The 16,157-nt window shown below is 42.3% G+C and overlaps 1 protein-coding gene across 1 annotated transcript in view; it reads right to left on the reverse strand.

Annotated features, from left to right (window-relative positions):
- Positions 1 to 15,283, reverse strand: part of LOC147333484 (alpha-2-macroglobulin-like) — a 33,551-nt gene extending 18,268 nt beyond the window's left edge. Inside the window, exons 1-18 of the mRNA XM_086266922.1 lie at positions 15,159 to 15,283; positions 14,899 to 15,079; positions 14,650 to 14,803; positions 12,068 to 12,120; positions 11,942 to 11,962; positions 11,227 to 11,392; positions 11,068 to 11,152; positions 10,821 to 10,971; positions 8,523 to 8,640; positions 8,320 to 8,429; positions 8,056 to 8,223; positions 7,594 to 7,821; positions 6,068 to 6,131; positions 5,828 to 5,973; positions 5,273 to 5,422; positions 4,445 to 4,588; positions 4,215 to 4,338; positions 3,970 to 4,117 (exon numbers count right to left, since the gene is read on the reverse strand). Coding sequence (XP_086123048.1) covers positions 3,970 to 4,117; positions 4,215 to 4,338; positions 4,445 to 4,588; positions 5,273 to 5,422; positions 5,828 to 5,973; positions 6,068 to 6,131; positions 7,594 to 7,821; positions 8,056 to 8,223; positions 8,320 to 8,429; positions 8,523 to 8,640; positions 10,821 to 10,971; positions 11,068 to 11,152; positions 11,227 to 11,392; positions 11,942 to 11,962; positions 12,068 to 12,120; positions 14,650 to 14,803; positions 14,899 to 15,079; positions 15,159 to 15,238 — 2,291 coding nt within the window. The 5' untranslated portion in view covers positions 15,239 to 15,283. The remainder of the gene's footprint in view (positions 1 to 3,969; positions 4,118 to 4,214; positions 4,339 to 4,444; positions 4,589 to 5,272; positions 5,423 to 5,827; positions 5,974 to 6,067; positions 6,132 to 7,593; positions 7,822 to 8,055; positions 8,224 to 8,319; positions 8,430 to 8,522; positions 8,641 to 10,820; positions 10,972 to 11,067; positions 11,153 to 11,226; positions 11,393 to 11,941; positions 11,963 to 12,067; positions 12,121 to 14,649; positions 14,804 to 14,898; positions 15,080 to 15,158) is intronic.
- Between the last annotated feature and the right edge of the window lie 874 nt (positions 15,284 to 16,157).

Consider the following 16,157-nt stretch of genomic DNA (forward strand, 5'->3'; position numbering starts at 1 on the left):
GGATTGGGGGAGAAATCAACACACATGAGTCTAGGTCCTCCTTTGTTGCTGACATTTATTGATAAAAACAGTAGTTTCATTTCATGTTATTTCCTTTTTCATTTCAAGCAAGGAAGTGGATGTAGTTAGTAAGTAAGATATTTCAGACATTATTCTGACACAGAGGAGGAGATACTGGAATTATAATTAGTATCTATGCATGCATTTGTGATTTTGTTTGACCTTCCCATTGCTTACAGTACAAAAAACCAACCATTTGTACACATATGTACTAATAATAATAAAAAGTGAGTGCAACACTGCAACCCATCACCCCGTCGTTCAGTGGTCGTTGATCAGTGGTCCATTGTGGCACCATTCAGAGCACTGGTACAATAGTACCAGCAAGATATGGGAAGACATTGCAAATGTACTTGGATTTTAGGTTGCAAGCCACCCAAAACTTGATCCCAAACTTGTCAGGTTTACTTGCAATATACTGCAGGAAACCCGTCACCCCGTCGTTCTGTGGTCCATTGTGGCACCACTGATCAACGACCACTGAACGACGGGGTGACGGGTTGCATTGTTATGTGGTCACACCCCCGTCGTTGATCAGTGGTCCATTGTGGCACCATTCAGAGCACTGGTACAATAGTACCAGCAAGATATGGGAAGACATTGCAAATGTACTTGGATTTTAGGTTGCAAGCCACCCAAAACTTGATCCCAAACTTGTCAGGTTTACTTGCAATATACTGCAGGAAACCCGTCACCCCGTCGTTCTGTGGTCCATTGTGGCACCACTGATCAACGACCACTGAACGACGGGGGTGTGACCCCGCTGATCAGTGTGACCTGACCCCACTGATCAATTGTGATCAAGGGTATATATATGATACAATCTCACTGCACTTAGCCTAACCCTTCATTGCCCTGAAGAATCCTGTGGTGTACGGACCTCCTCTCCAAGGAAAGAAAATGCAGAGAAGACTCACCACCCAGCAGGCGTTGGAAATGATCCTGGCGGAAGTCGACCCTTGTGACTCGGATGGAGAAGACCTAGAAGTTCAGCCGGATTCGGACTCAGAGCTGTCTGATCAGTCTTCCGGTTAGTTTCATTTCATGTTATTTCCTTTTTCATTTCAAGCAAGGAAGTGGATGTAGTTAGTAAGTAAGATATTTCAGACATTATTCTGACACAGAGGAGGAGATACTGGAATTATAATTAGTATCTATGCATGCATTTGTGATTTTGTTTGACCTTCCCATTGCTCACAATTTGAATTTGTTCACACTGCAGATGAGGAGACTGCTTCTCCACCGAAAAAGAGAGCTTGTTTGGGGACTGAGACAGCGAAAGATGGCACAGTGTGGCGTGAAGAACATGTGGGGACCCGTCTCCCTTTCACCCCTATAGAACCGTACGCTGCAGATGGAGAGCCAACGGCTAAGGCCAGGAGAAGTATCTTGAGTCGCCTTCAGAGCTTCCTGTGTTTCATCACTCTTGACATGCTTCGTAGCATTCAAGAATGGACTATTCAACATGCACAGCAAACGGAGCATGTTTGTTGGTTCATGGACCTCCCTGAACTAATGGCATTTATTGCTATTGTCATCTTGCGGGGGGTTTACAGGGTTCCATCTGTAAATGACTGCTGGTCAGCAAACCTGGGAAACCCACAGATAATTGGAACTATGGCACGAAACCGCTTCCAAGACATCATGCAACACCTACGCTTTGATGACAAGTCCACCCGCTGTGATCGAGCAAAGACTGATAAGTTCGCAGCAATTTCCAGTGTGTGGGGATCATTTGTCACCAACTGCATCACGTGCTACAACCCTGGTCTACATATCACCATCAATGAACAGCTTTTCCCATCAAAAACTCGGTGCAGTTTCCTGCAGTATATTGCCAGTAAACCGGACAAGTTTGGGATCAAGTTTTGGGTGGCTTGCGACCTAAAATCCAAGTACATTTGCAATGTCTTCCCATATCTTGGCAAGGACCCCAATCGTCCCACTGGGGAGAGACTTTCCGAAAATGTAGTTATGAGGCTGATGGAACCATTCCTGGACAAGGGCAGAAATGTTACCACTGACAATTTTTTCACATCGCTTTCACTTGCGCAAAAACTTCTTAGACGGAAAACCACCATCCTCGGCACAGTCAACAAGATTCGCAGGGAAATTCCTCAATCCACTAGACAGACAGATCGCAATGAATTCACCACTCAGGTATGTTGCAGGTCTTTTGTGGTTCTATGTTTATGTGTTTCATTGTGTGTAAAAGGGCTATGGAATTAACAATTTATCTTATTTCTTAGGTGTTTTCAACCTCTGCTGCCACGCTGACGGCGTATGCGGCCAAACGGAAGAAGACAGTATATATTCTTAGCAGCATGCACAGCGTGGTTCAGACCGAAAACACTACCAAAAGGAAGCCAAACACTGTCACCCTTTACAACAAGACAAAGTGTGGCGTGGATGTGATGGACCAGATGGTTCGGGAGTACACTGTCCGCAAAGGAACACGGCGCTGGCCAGTTGCCGTGTTTTATAACATGATTGACATGGCAGCACTGAATGCACATGTGCTGTATCAAGAATGCACCGGGACGAAGGAAAGACGGGTGGACTTCCTGGTAGCCCTTGCAACCGAATTGGCTCACTCTCATGTAGCTGCGAAGAAGGAAAGAAAAGAACAGTTGCTTCGGACACAACCCTCCACACCGAGCCCTGGAAAAAGGGCCACGTGTCAGGTCAAACACAGATGCAAAAAAAATCAGGCCACTGTGCGATGTGTTCACTGCTACAGGTACACATGTGGTAAATGCAGGCGACAGATACCGTGGCAGTGCCAGGATTGTGAGTGATTGCTGAAAATGTTGTAATGTACTCACTCAATTTTTGTTATTATTTGTAAACATGTGTACAAACGGTTGGTTTTTTTTCTATTTTCATCAATAAATGTCAGCAACAAAGGACCTACATGTGTGTTGAGTTCTCCCTAAGATGGCATACTGAAACACTCCAAGTGTTTGCAAGTAAACCTGACAAGTTTGGGATCAAGTTTTGGGTGGCTTGCAACCTAAAATCCAAGTACATTTGCAATGTCTTCCCATATCTTGCTGGTACTATTGTACCAGTGCTCTGAATGGTGCCACAATGGACCACTGATCAACGACCACTGAACGACGGGGTGATGGGTTGCAGTGTTGCACTCACTTTTTATTATTATTAGTACATATGTGTACAAATGGTTGGTTTTTTGTACTGTAAGCAATGGGAAGGTCAAACAAAATCACAAATGCATGCATAGATACTAATTATAATTCCAGTATCTCCTCCTCTGTGTCAGAATAATGTCTGAAATATCTTACTTACTAACTACATCCACTTCCTTGCTTGAAATGAAAAAGGAAATAACATGAAATGAAACTACTGTTTTTATCAATAAATGTCAGCAACAAAGGAGGACCTAGACTCATGTGTGTTGATTTCTCCCCCAATCCCCTCCCTCCAGAATTCCTAGGTAACGACCCAATATACATATGAATGACTAGCCAATTTAGCTTCCACTTCCAGCATTTGACTGCTCTCCGGCTTTTAAAGGTAGAAACGCAAAATGATGACTCCGCGGGGGTCTAAGGTACTACCCCGAAATGACTGCTCTCCGGGGGTGTAAGTGATAACAGTGTAGTTACATCCTGCAGTGTGAATGACTTGTATATGTTGCATTGACAAAGTAAAAGAGCTCCACGGTGCTGATGACAGTGAAATAATATATCCCACAAAACTTTAAATATGACAAAACATCAGCCTGAAGCATCAAAACATGCTCAAGAAAAAACTCACAATTATTCTATTTTCATCTTTTTCATGTGTGCAAAGACACAGCAGAAAGTTCACATGGGTTTCTAAATGTGATCGTATAAACTTTTTAAAATGGAATATGCACCAGATCTCTTCACAACAGATACTTACCCAACTTCCACCAGATCCCAGATCCACGTCTCAGGGAAGAAAGAGCGAGCTGTCTCTATTGGTGCAGCTTCAGGAGGAAGCTGCCCAGCAGATCCCAGAGCAGGACCAGGAGAATATCCAATACCTGGAGCTGGACCCGTACCTAGTACTGTAAGAAAAAAAGGAAAATAATTACCGGTTTTCTTTTTGGTGAATACAAAGAAAATTTCTATCACAAACACAATTCAAACAAGCAAATGATTCACCATAGTTGACACGACGACAGCCATCATGGTAGACAACATGGCCATCATGGTAGACTTTTCCTTTTAACTTGACGCATGAAGGCAATCGAAAAAGCAAGTTTGTCGCCATCTTCAGTCCGACTTTCTACATATTTCAGCAGCACACAAAGATCAGCAAAAACTGGTGCAACAACAAAAACTATTGTATTTAGATTAAGTTTGACGGACTCACAGGTATACTTGTATTTTACCTGGAAAACTGCATAGGCGTCATTTTGCTCTTGACTGGGGTACGGCAAAACATATCTTTTTGGTCTCACATTAAGGCAGTCTGTAGCATCATGAACTTCATACGGGATACCTGAGGATTTCTTGAGTGGGAGCAAGTCAAATATCTGAAAAGAAAAGTGCAGTTCAGCAAAACCTCCAAACATTTTTAGTCCTATGAAGTTTTGACTGATCTATCATGATCATGGTCACATTTGGTCCACATAATTGTAAACTCTTAAATGAAGTACTGGTGTAAATATTAGAACTGATTAGGTTCAAATGAACTGCTAGATTATCTAAGAAGGGTTCTTAAAAAATAAATAAATAAAAATGATGAAGTCAGCAGTAAGCCTATGAGGTGTTGTAGTTGAGGGATCTTACAGAAGTTGTACAATTTCTCTATAAACTGTTCGTTCTTAGTGACTTATATGGTAAGTGTTCTCCATTTGAAGCTGTCTCTGTAGCTCCTTTAACTCACCAAGTCTCACTTTTCCCAGGTTTTTCTGTATGTATAACATTAACAAATACTCGTGTATTTGAGCAGTTTTGAGCAGTTTAAAGTTAAAGTCTTCTCAATAAAGTAGACACTGACTGGCAGGTGATGCATTTACCTGACTGTCATCACAGACACATGCATATGTAACCTTGTATTTTTTATACCAGTTTGCTTTAAGACAAACTCAGCATTTGACTGTTTAAAACAGTTCAATGTACGACTGCCCAGACGTGAGCTGCTGGTAACTCTTGACACTACGGGCTCTGGAAATAAGGGATGTGTCCACCTCACTGGTGTTAATATCAGCAGTTACCTTATCTGCATCCAGAGTCTTCCCAGGCTCCTTGATGAGAACGCTCTTGTCGATGGCGCTCACACCACACAGAGAACGTGGCAGGGCCGTCACCTGCATGTTGGTCTCTTCACCTGGGACGGCTGAAGACGGTGAAAACTCCACTGACACCTGACACACACAAAACACCCGTAGAAGTTTAGTGACTGTGATAACTCCCCACGCACTGCTGGCTAAATGAGCTGCTTCACTGTGGTGAGTGACAAATCATGAGTCCCATGTGATGGCTGTAGCCCACGTTGGACACTGTATGAACACTGTGTCAGTGTTAGATAGGTAGGACTTGCATCATCATTGAAAAAGTGCTTGTATAAATGGGAGTGAGCGGGTCATGAGGTCATATAAAGAAGCAATTTGAGTCCTCAGGTAGAGTAGAAACAGCTGTGCAACAACCAGTCCATTTACTGATGCTAGAAATCCTCAGGTGATTCAGCCACCTGGAGATGACTTTGATTTGAACGACATGGCATGACTGCAGACACCAAACACACAGCACACCTCTAGAATTACACTCACCTTGTTGCTGAAGCATTTCTCAGTAGAGAAGTCAGCACTGTGGGCAATTACATCCTCACTTGGCAGGACGGCATAAGCCACAACCTGGAACTCTGGAGCCATCTCAGGAGACACTCTGACTTTAAAGGACACCTGGCCCTCATTCACTGAAACACAGGTCCAAACATGCATCCACAGATCAACAAAACAGACCAACGTCAATGCTTGGCTGTGGCATTTGTGGAAATATGGAAATTTTACCCGATCTATCTTGCACTTGAACCCGTGTTTGTCCTTGCATGGTGACTGCTCCTCTGGACAACACCTGGAAGACAGAAATCATTTAAAAACAAGAATGAACTAGCACTGATATCTGTGGACATCACTACCAGTGAAAGGTTTTGACACCTTAATTCAATGTGTTTGAATTAAAAGGTTAAGAGACATCCAGATTCAAGGGAAGCAAATTTGGATGTCATCAGCATAACAATGAAAGGGAATGTTGTATTTCCTAAATATAGGAATAAAAATAAAAAAGGCAGCGTGTATGAGGAGAACAGAGCTGGACCCCAAACAGAGCCCTGTGGCACACCACAACACACAGGGGCAGAGGAAGAGGGGCATTGCCCAATAGCAACAGAACATGAGTTCTCTGACAGGTATGATTTAAACCATGATAAAACTGAGCCTTTAAGACCAACAACGTGCTTGAGTCACGTGCTTGAGTCTCCATAAGAGAATGTTGTGATCAACTGTGTCAAAGGCAGCAGTCAGATCTAAAAGGACTAAAACAACAGAACAACCTGAGTCTACAGTTATAAGAAGATCATTAAAAACTCGTAAAAGTGCAGTCTCAGGACAAGATTTAAAACCAGACTGGAATGCTTCACAAATGCCACAAACATCTAAAAAGGTCGGACGTTGCTTGAGAACAACTTTTGCCAAAATTGCGGACATAAAAGAGAGTTTAGAAACTGGCCTGAAGTTAGAAAGAACATTAGGATCAAGACTTTTCTTCTTAATGATGCCTCTGATGTCTTTTTTGTTGTGAGATTTGAAGATTCGTGTGCTGAGGTGTTTTTTCTGTTCTCAAACCGATCTCCCTTTAAGGGCTTAGTCTCTGTGGGTGTTTTTTCTCCTCGTCTTTCCTCGTGCATTGGGTATTTCCACTGTTCTACCTCTTCTGACCTGTCGTCCCCATGTCATGTTTGTGCAATGTATGTATGGCTGGAAGGGTAAGATGGCGCTGGAGTGCTGGCAGCCTTTAACCCAATTTCCTTCTGGATCAATAAAGGTCATCAGTCAATCAGTCAAAAGTGCAGGGGACACAGGAAAAGCACAATAACTATAATGAGGGCTAAAATACAAACAACTTTAACTGAGAGCAGAACCCAGATGACTAAAACTAAGAAGGCCTAAGAATTTAAATACTTAGCAGAGAGAGAAAACTAAGGATATCATGAACAAAGGACCAAACACTGAGGCTAATTACTAAGCTGACAGAAAATGATGAGGGACAAAGCACAGGGACCAGACCTGAAGTCTGTGGAACCAGCTTCCACTTTGGATTCAGGAGACAGACGCCCTCCCTAGTTTTCCTTTTTGCTAAAGCATATAGTTTGGGCTGGATCAGTATTTATGCTGAAATAGATTGAAGCTGCTGGATTCTCATGATGGACTGAAAGTTTCTTCTTCAATCATGATGGGCATTACAACAGTACTTTTTTAGCAAATACACAAAAAGTCTGGTCATGTTCAACTTTATAGTAAACCCAGAGATAACTCACCAGATAAATGACATCCACAGACCCCGGAGACTCTCCCACTATAGTGTAGTTTACTGATACGTCTTCTTCTGCGTCACAGGACACTGGTTTATCCTTCTTCTGTACCTCTAGAGAGCTGATTGTTTTAATATCGGGAGAAGACGGCTGGGACATGAATAATGTGTGAAATCCCCTGTCATAGTATGCAGTTCTATATCCTGGGTAGCCCACTGTTGGTGTCAGGCTTGCCTAGTTGGGGATAGGAAACAAAAATTTAAAAACTTGATCTACAAATAACATTGGACAACGAGACTTTATAAGCAAGGCAAAGGTGGAGGAAGATGAGTCATAAACTGTTTCAGGATTGCAGCTTCCTACTGTGGGAGGTATTTGGACATTTGCAGCCTATCACAAACCAATTGTGGCTTCAGGCTGCTGTCATGGCTGCATTAAATTACACATTGTTTCCGGGTGTCAGCTCACATGGAGTTGGATATCCTGGTCAAAGTTATCAGTGCTGAAAGAAAATGAGGCCACACCGTTGCTGTCAGTTGTCAGATTTTGTAGTGAGCGTGTTTGCCACATTCGTCCCGTGAACAGGTAGACCGGTGCGTCACAAACTGGTGTATTATTGTGGTACACTGCTCTGACCTGTTGAAGAACACAATGCTCTATCAGTGGAAAATACAAACAATTTAAATGTGCTTTGTACGACAAACTGAGCTGAAAACAACATGTTAGGCTTACTTTTCCTTCCACATTAGATCCCCGTTCCCAAACCTTGGGCACGTTAATGAAAGACACTTTTCCAAGGACGTAAGAAATCCTGACTCTCTTCTCTTGAGGGAGTGAAACACCTGAATGTAAAAACTTTCATGTTACAATCCTGTGAATGCCTTTTTGGTTAAATACACATCGATGTGTCATTTTAAAGGAATAACACAACTTGCCTGTTCCCTCTTCTTCCACTTTGGCCCTGATATCCAGAAAATCATGAAGCACCTTTTGGTCCATTTTAGTAAAAATTGACATGTTGAAGGAAAAAGTTGCACAGCCAGTCTTGTCTGCCTGGAAAGAACAATAAAGAAAGAAAATCACTGCTACAAGAATAAACCAAAATTAGAATCAAATCTCATTCACAGTCGAATCTATAAAATATATTAAATGTTCAAACTATGATATTTTATAGAGTCATGAAAAACTTGAGCTCATTTAGAATTTGATGAATTCTACGTGCATGAAAGCTGGTGCAACAACGGGACCAGAGGAGAACGCTCTACAGGGTGGGCCATTTATATGGATACACCGTAATAACATGGGAATGGTTGGTGATATTAAAGTCCTGTTTGTGGCACATTAATATATGTGAGGGGGCAAACTCCTCAAGATGGGTGGTGACCACGGTGGCATTTAGAAGTCGGCCATCTTGGATAGTCAAAGGAGCTTGCAAAGATCTTGGACACAACTTTTGTTTTTTCATTAGGGAGAGGGCCATGTGACACATGAAACTTATTGGTAATGTCACAAGAACAACAATGGTGTGCTTGGTTTCAACGTAACTTTATACATAAAAACATTTATTTATAAAATAATAGAATATAATTTTATATTTATATTTCAATATCACAATAATCTTCCAATTTAGAACTACAAGTTAAAAAAGAACTAACATAAATAAAATACACTTCCGCTAAATACTTCTCATTTATTTTCCCAAACCACACGGAGCTGCACTATAAGGACTAAAGAGCCGCACGCGGCCCCGGAGCCACAGGTTGCCGACCCCTGCTCTAGATCATGTTTACTCAAACATCAAACATGCATATAGAGATATACCCCTCCCCAACCTCCACCAGTCCGACCACACCTTTTGGTTCCTTGGTGTCCTCGTCTCTGCTGACATCTCCTGGACAGAGCGAGACTTTAGAGTGTAGTCAAGGCAGCACAGCCCTCTCCCATCCCTGATGGACATTTATTCCTCCCACTGCTTCAGCAGAGCAGCAAACATCACCAAGGACAGCTCCCACCCTGGTTTCAACATGTTCAGCCTGTTTCCCTCAGGGAAGTTCTACAGGTGCATCAGCACAAAGACCCACAGACTTAAATATTGTTTTCCTCTCAAAGGCCTGCAGTCAGTTCTCTCCTAGCCCTCTTGAGTTTCTGTGCATCACCAGACCTGAAGACGGCATCCCTGACTTTCAGCAGGGAATGGATTTCTGCATTCAGCCAGGGCTTCTGGTTTGGATACCACATCACAGACTTGGTGGTGGTAACATCCTCCACACACTTACTAATGTAGCTGAGGACAGCCAATCTATACTCCTCTAAATCCAGCTTCCCCTTATACACAGCAGCATCCCTGAAGACCAGTCTGTGCATTTAAAGCAGTGCTGCAGTGCAGAGTCACCGTCGTGGCGCCACACAGTGATGGTTTTCTGTGTGGGTTTGGAGCGTCCTAGTTCAGAATACAGTTACTTTGTTGAAATAAATGGATTACACGGCGGTGTTTCCTGTTTCATATATATTAGACTCGACTGTACACTGTGTTCGTGTTTTCCTCTGAAACAATAAGTCCCGTTGGAGCAGCCTTTCAACGCCTCTCTCTGTCTCTCGCTAGCAGAGTTGACCCACACAACAAAGCAAAGCTAGTTTTCGGCTACAAGCCGACACGGAACCAATGTATCAGCCAGAGGTCCCTTTGCTACGGTTCGGAGCCGCGGACCTGTTTTATATACGCGCGAAATAGTTTTCTATACGAGATCACTGCAAAAAGTGCAGCTTTACCTAATGTCCACCTACTGTTACTCATTTATATTAAGATTTAAACATCTAGTTGGTGTTGATATGGAGAGTAACCTTCAGTAATCACACAGCAATAGTTCATTCATGTAGTTGTAAAAAGCATGATAATATATTAAGTAATCCAAAGTATTCAGAATACGTTACTCTCATTGAGTAACGTAACGGAATATGTTACAAAATACATTTCGGGCATGTAATCTGTAGTTGAATACATTTTAAAAGTAACCTTCCCAACACTGGGCACATTGTTAAGCAGCCTGTAGCTAAAACACATCCTTTATTCCCATTTTGTTCTTTGAATCTAAAACAAATGCCAACAGTAAAGTGAACACACGGCGCCAGTTCAGCTGGGTAGAGCAGGCAACCCGTTTGCTGTAATGCTAATGCAGGGGCCTGAATGTACCCAAAGTATCAGGGAAAAAAGAGAAATGAAGCCATAACTGTACCTGCTTTGTCTCTGTGTGGCAGGGCGCACTTATCTGCAATAGGGCCAAATCATCCTCACTGTGCACCAATATACCAAAACCTCTATACAAATTAGTAGGTCTGCACACATTGACTGTAACACGTCCTGGTACAGGCTGTCCATACGTGTACCTGTTTTAAGAAAAATAAGTAAACATTATGAGTCATTTGCTCTCCAAACTCCAGATTTTACAACACATAATTTGTCCTGAAAGAACTTTTCCTTACTTTGCACACACTTTAGCTTCAATGTCTTCCTGCCCAATACTCACTTCTTCAGATATATTTACTGTCACATCAAATTTGGGTAAAACTGGGGGAAATATGAATGTCAGCATTTGCACTCCATTACAACAAAGAATTTAAGAATAAATAAGACTGACTTACCATATTTCTCCACTTTGAAGTTGTGAGATATTTTCCTCTCACCCACTGACACAATGATCTGGTACGGTCCCTCAGGGGCCTCAGCGTCCAAGGAGTAAGAAAGCTGCAGTATTCTGCTATTGGATGTTTCATTTAGCCACTGTCCAATCCTGTTACTGTGAGGATCCTGTTAAATCAAGTGACAGTGACAGCTACTACACAGGTGTAAGTACAGTACCAACTAGATTCTTTATTTTCCTTTTCAACAACATTAGAGCTAAAACTGGACAATATAAATTTAGGGGGACATAAAGATGTCCTGTCTTCATCTGTAGCCAGCTTTGTCCTCTTCTAGATGTGAAGCACTTGTTTATAAATGTTTAAAAACTAAGTGATATAAAGAAACCTAAGCTGTAATGACAGGGAAGCTGTGGCTGTGTTTGTGGAGTAATTAAATCAAAATTATTAATTTGATTTAATCACTGTCATTTTATTTTCACATGTGGGGCATCAAGTGACAGAACAGACCCCTGCACGGTGTGTATTACATACATGCAACCCACTTTGTCCAGTTTTTAAAGCTTGCACTGTCAGTAACTTGGAGTAATACTGCAGAAGCAGTGTGTATGCAAACAGTGAGCAGGGAACCTTCAAGTCTGTCTGACTGCATGTGTTCAGTGTTGTGTTGATGCATTTGCAAGAGAAGGAAAAGCCTTTTCTAGAGGCGCCCTCTTACCTGAAGTTCAATGACATCATACTGAAAGAAAAAGGAAGAAAGACAGGTGGAGTTAAGAAACTGTTGTGTAAATCACTGCATCCAAATTGCAAACAGCATTATTAATAATACTGTTCAAAAACTCACCAGCTGATTGGCAGGTCGCATTTTATTATCCATCGCAACGACTCTGAAATTCACTTTGAGAAGAATTGAGAGGTTACCTCTGTTTCTCTCTTTGTACTTTAAAACAAAGTCACTGCAACTTATCAAACATGGATCTGATTGGTTACCCTGCACAGCAAGCCTAGACAGATCTCAGATAATGGACTGACATGTATGAGACATATGTATAGAATTTATTGAAATTGAACTGATATTGCTAATTTATATTTTAATTAATGACACATTTAATTTATTATTTAATTATGTATTTAATACATTTGGGCACCCGAGGCCCTCCATATTCTTCCCTCACGATTTTTTTTCTTTCTGCTTTCTGCAGAAAGCAGATCCTGCTGAGCACCGCTCCTACATCGGTGGGGGAGAGAGTCATAGGTTGGTGGTCTGGCGTCATGTCTGCTTTGGTTGTGGTTGTGGGGTTCCCTCGCTCGAAACGAGCATAAAAGTTGTTGAGCTCGTTGAGGAAGGAGACATCAGAGGATGCGGGGGAGGGTTTGGTGGTCCTGTAGTCTGTAATGGTCTGGAGTCCTTGCCACATGCGTCGGGGGTTGGAGTTGGAGAAGTGTTCTTCTACCTTCTTTTTGTAATGGTGTTTGGCTTTTTTGATGCCCTTCTTTAGATTAGCCCTGGCTGTGCTGTAGGCGTGTGCATCTCCTGACCTAAAGGCGGTGTTGCGGGCCTTCAGGAGGAGACGACCATCCCGGTTCATCCAAGGCTTCTGGTTGGGGTACATGGTGATCCGTTTTTGGGTGGTGACACTGTCTGTGGTTTCGGAGATGTAATCCAGTACAGATGAGGCGTACTGGTCCAGGTCTGTGTGGGTGAACATATTCCAGTCTGTGTTTTTAAATCTGTCCTGGAGCACTGCCTCTGTCCCCTCTGGCCACACTTTAATTGTCCTCACAGCAGGTTTCACACGTTGGATGAGTGGTGAATACCTAGGTGTGAGGAACAGGGAGAGATGGTCCGATTGTCCAATGTGGGGGAGGGGTGTGGCTTTGTAGGCTCCAGCCAGGTTGGAATATACATGGTCTAAAGTCTTGTCTCCTCTGGTGTGGCAGGAGACATGTTGGTGGAATCTGGGGAGGACTGTCTTTAAGTTGGTGTGGTTGAAGTCGCCAGCAACAATAAAAGCAGCCTCGGGGTGTTTATTCTGGTGTTTGTTAATGGCTGCAGAAAGTTTCCGCCTACAGGGAGGAGGTGGATCGTCTGGCTGAGTGGTGCGACACAAACAACCTGCTGCTTAACACCGAGAAGACCAAGGAGCTCATCGTGGACTACAGGAGGAATGCTGACCCACATCCACCCATCCACATTAAGGGGACGGCTGTGGAGCGTGTGAGCTGTCTTTTGCAATGTGAAGTTCTTCCTTAGTGTGAGCTCAAATATGAAACTTGTGGGATTTTTTTTCCTTTTGTTGTTTTTTAAAATACCATATTTTTCGGACGATAAGGCGCACTGACGATGAACTTGTCTGAAACGGGTCTGTTTTTATACATAAGGCGTACTGGAATATAGGGCGCATTAAACGCCTTATAATTTATGCTATGTAACTTTGCACTGTCCACTTTCTGCTGTAACCAAACAAATTTCTGACGTGTGGGACTAATAAAGGTTATCTTATCTTATAATAATGACTAACCTGGTATTGTGGATGGATTATCTCATTTGTTCTCCTGACTGAAGTTTGGTCCATTTAAAGCATCTTTCCGTGTGATTGCATTCGTCAAAAACCATCGGGAACGTTTATCGAATGGAAAAAATTTAGCGTTCATCCTCCAGCTTCACTGTGTTTATGTTATGCTAACATAACTGTGTCGCTAGCGATCACGTAGCACATCATTATATACCAGCTAGCCCAACTTCGGTAATGTTTGAAGTGATAGCAGAGCTTTATGTTTTATTTCTATCCAGAAATCTCTCAGTCACAACATGCTATATTAGGTAGCTAGCAAAACCAGTGAGCTAACTTCCTGCTAACTTCTAACTCTGTTAAATTTAATAAATTCTGTTTGCATGGATGCCTGGATGTTAAACTTAATTGTTACACCTGGTAAAGCAGCAAGGCTGATCATTTTATTAAAGAGGAAAGAATTTAGACAGTTTTTAACTCTCAGTGATGCTGCAGTGTTCGTTTGACTTTAGGACTTGAACATACGGCGTTTAGGACCCAGGCTTCTGACTCTTCTAGCCGTAATGCTCTGACAATCCATCAAGCTGTGCGGCTTCATACCTTACAAAAGGCGGATCAATTTTTGAGAAAAAGAAAGGATTTTAAGTGCGCATTATAGTCTGGAAAATGCGGTAGTTATGTTCAAAGATGGAGTCGGATTTCAAACTTCGAATAAACATCTCGATCGACCGTATTGATATCTTGAAAAAATTTTGCTCTATGAAGCAAACATTTCACATCAATCACTGTATGTGTGTCCAAATTTTGGACCACAAAACTTGTTACACAAATTGGAGATGGTGGAGCAGCTGGCTCATGATGTTGGAATTTGAATGAACTACATGTCTTATATAACATAACAGCACATTGTTACCTTTTTGTCCAGGGAGGTAGATGGGTTTGTCTGTTTGGATGAACGTGACGGGATCAGACGCTCGGATCATCACTTTTCTGACTTGTTTGGAGTAAAATGTGTCTCCTCGTACCTCCACCTGAAAATGTTGCACCTCCTTTTGTACCAAAGGAGCCTGAGACAGTGGGATATTTAGATAGTCATTAAAGCCTATAATGCTTACGATAACAACTAACACACACTTTGTGTGTGAAAGTGCTGGTTGCCAACCTCAAACTGAACACAGGTTTGAAAGGCCTCATTTGACGTATGCGTGAATAATGTTGTGTTCTTCTCTCGGGACATCAAAGTGACAGTCATGACCAGAGTCCCACTGGGCTGTCGGAGAGTTGCACAGAATTTGGCCTCAGCTCCAGCTTCAATAACTGCAGGAATGGCCACCAGGTACTGGCTGCATACAGCATCACACATACAGCAGTTACTGCAGTGAACAACTCACACAGACAAAAACACGCTGAAGACAAACTCACGGTTCAGCCACCGCTTGATCCACATGCATCCAGCTCAGGAGGACACACAGAGTGCAGCTCAGGATCCAGAGACGGTCCATGACTGGTTGTGATCGTTCTCAGTGTCAGCTTTGGCTAAATATCGGCTGATCGTCCCCACCCACATAACAGCCACGTGTTTGAAACGCACTCATGTACTCTGATCTCCACAAAGTCTATCACTTACACATTTATAAAATCCCATTCCTGCTTTCAGCACTGAACACTAAACTATAGACAACAGTAAAGCTTGTTGTTCAGTGTAAAACATTACAGTAACATACAGTGCTCCGAGGTGATGTTTCTAAATCAGCTCAGAGTTTAATTCGGCTGTTACAAAAAGTTATTTCTGTTTCGAATGTGCCTGTTTTACTTAATAATGTGCATTTTCTTACCGTCAGTGCTGGGATATCCCACTGTAGTGTGTAACTACTGATATTCTCTAAAATCACTGGGCGTTACAGTAAGTGTAGCCACCAACAGTGCCCTTTACCCAGCGTGGGATGTCTGACTGCCATGTTTTTGACCTTGTTTCTCGGGAAAGACTAAACAAACGTTTGTGTAGTGATAACAGGCTCAAACACAACGGATGGATTCATCAGTGATGTCACAGACTGCTATATTTGCTTAAAAGACAAAAATCACAATGTTTCTGTAAGAATTCAAAATGAAACATGTTAAACAGCTTTTGTTGCACTTTAGTAAACAACACAGATCAAACTGCTGAAATAACAGCAGTGACAGTCACACTGCTGAGTGTGGAGGGATTTCTGGTCTGGTTTTTAAACTGTAACATTGCTGAGAATGAGTCATTATCTCTGACCGTCTGGACCCAGCAGTATTACCCCATGTTATTCTATTTGTCTTCTTTGATTTGCCTTTACGGGAAAAGGTTTTTTGTTTGTTCTGTCTTACTAATGTGCTTAGTAACTTAGGCATGTTTAAACACACATACAGATGTGTTCATCCTTATGAACAAAT

Source organism: Aulonocara sp. 'chitande type north' Nkhata Bay, linkage group LG3 (genome assembly GCF_057382095.1).
Source record: "Aulonocara sp. 'chitande type north' Nkhata Bay isolate Kocher_YH1m ecotype deep benthic linkage group LG3, A_spYH_male_GT1.1, whole genome shotgun sequence".
In the NCBI taxonomy this organism is placed as follows: Eukaryota; Metazoa; Chordata; class Actinopteri; order Cichliformes; family Cichlidae; genus Aulonocara; species Aulonocara sp. 'chitande type north' Nkhata Bay.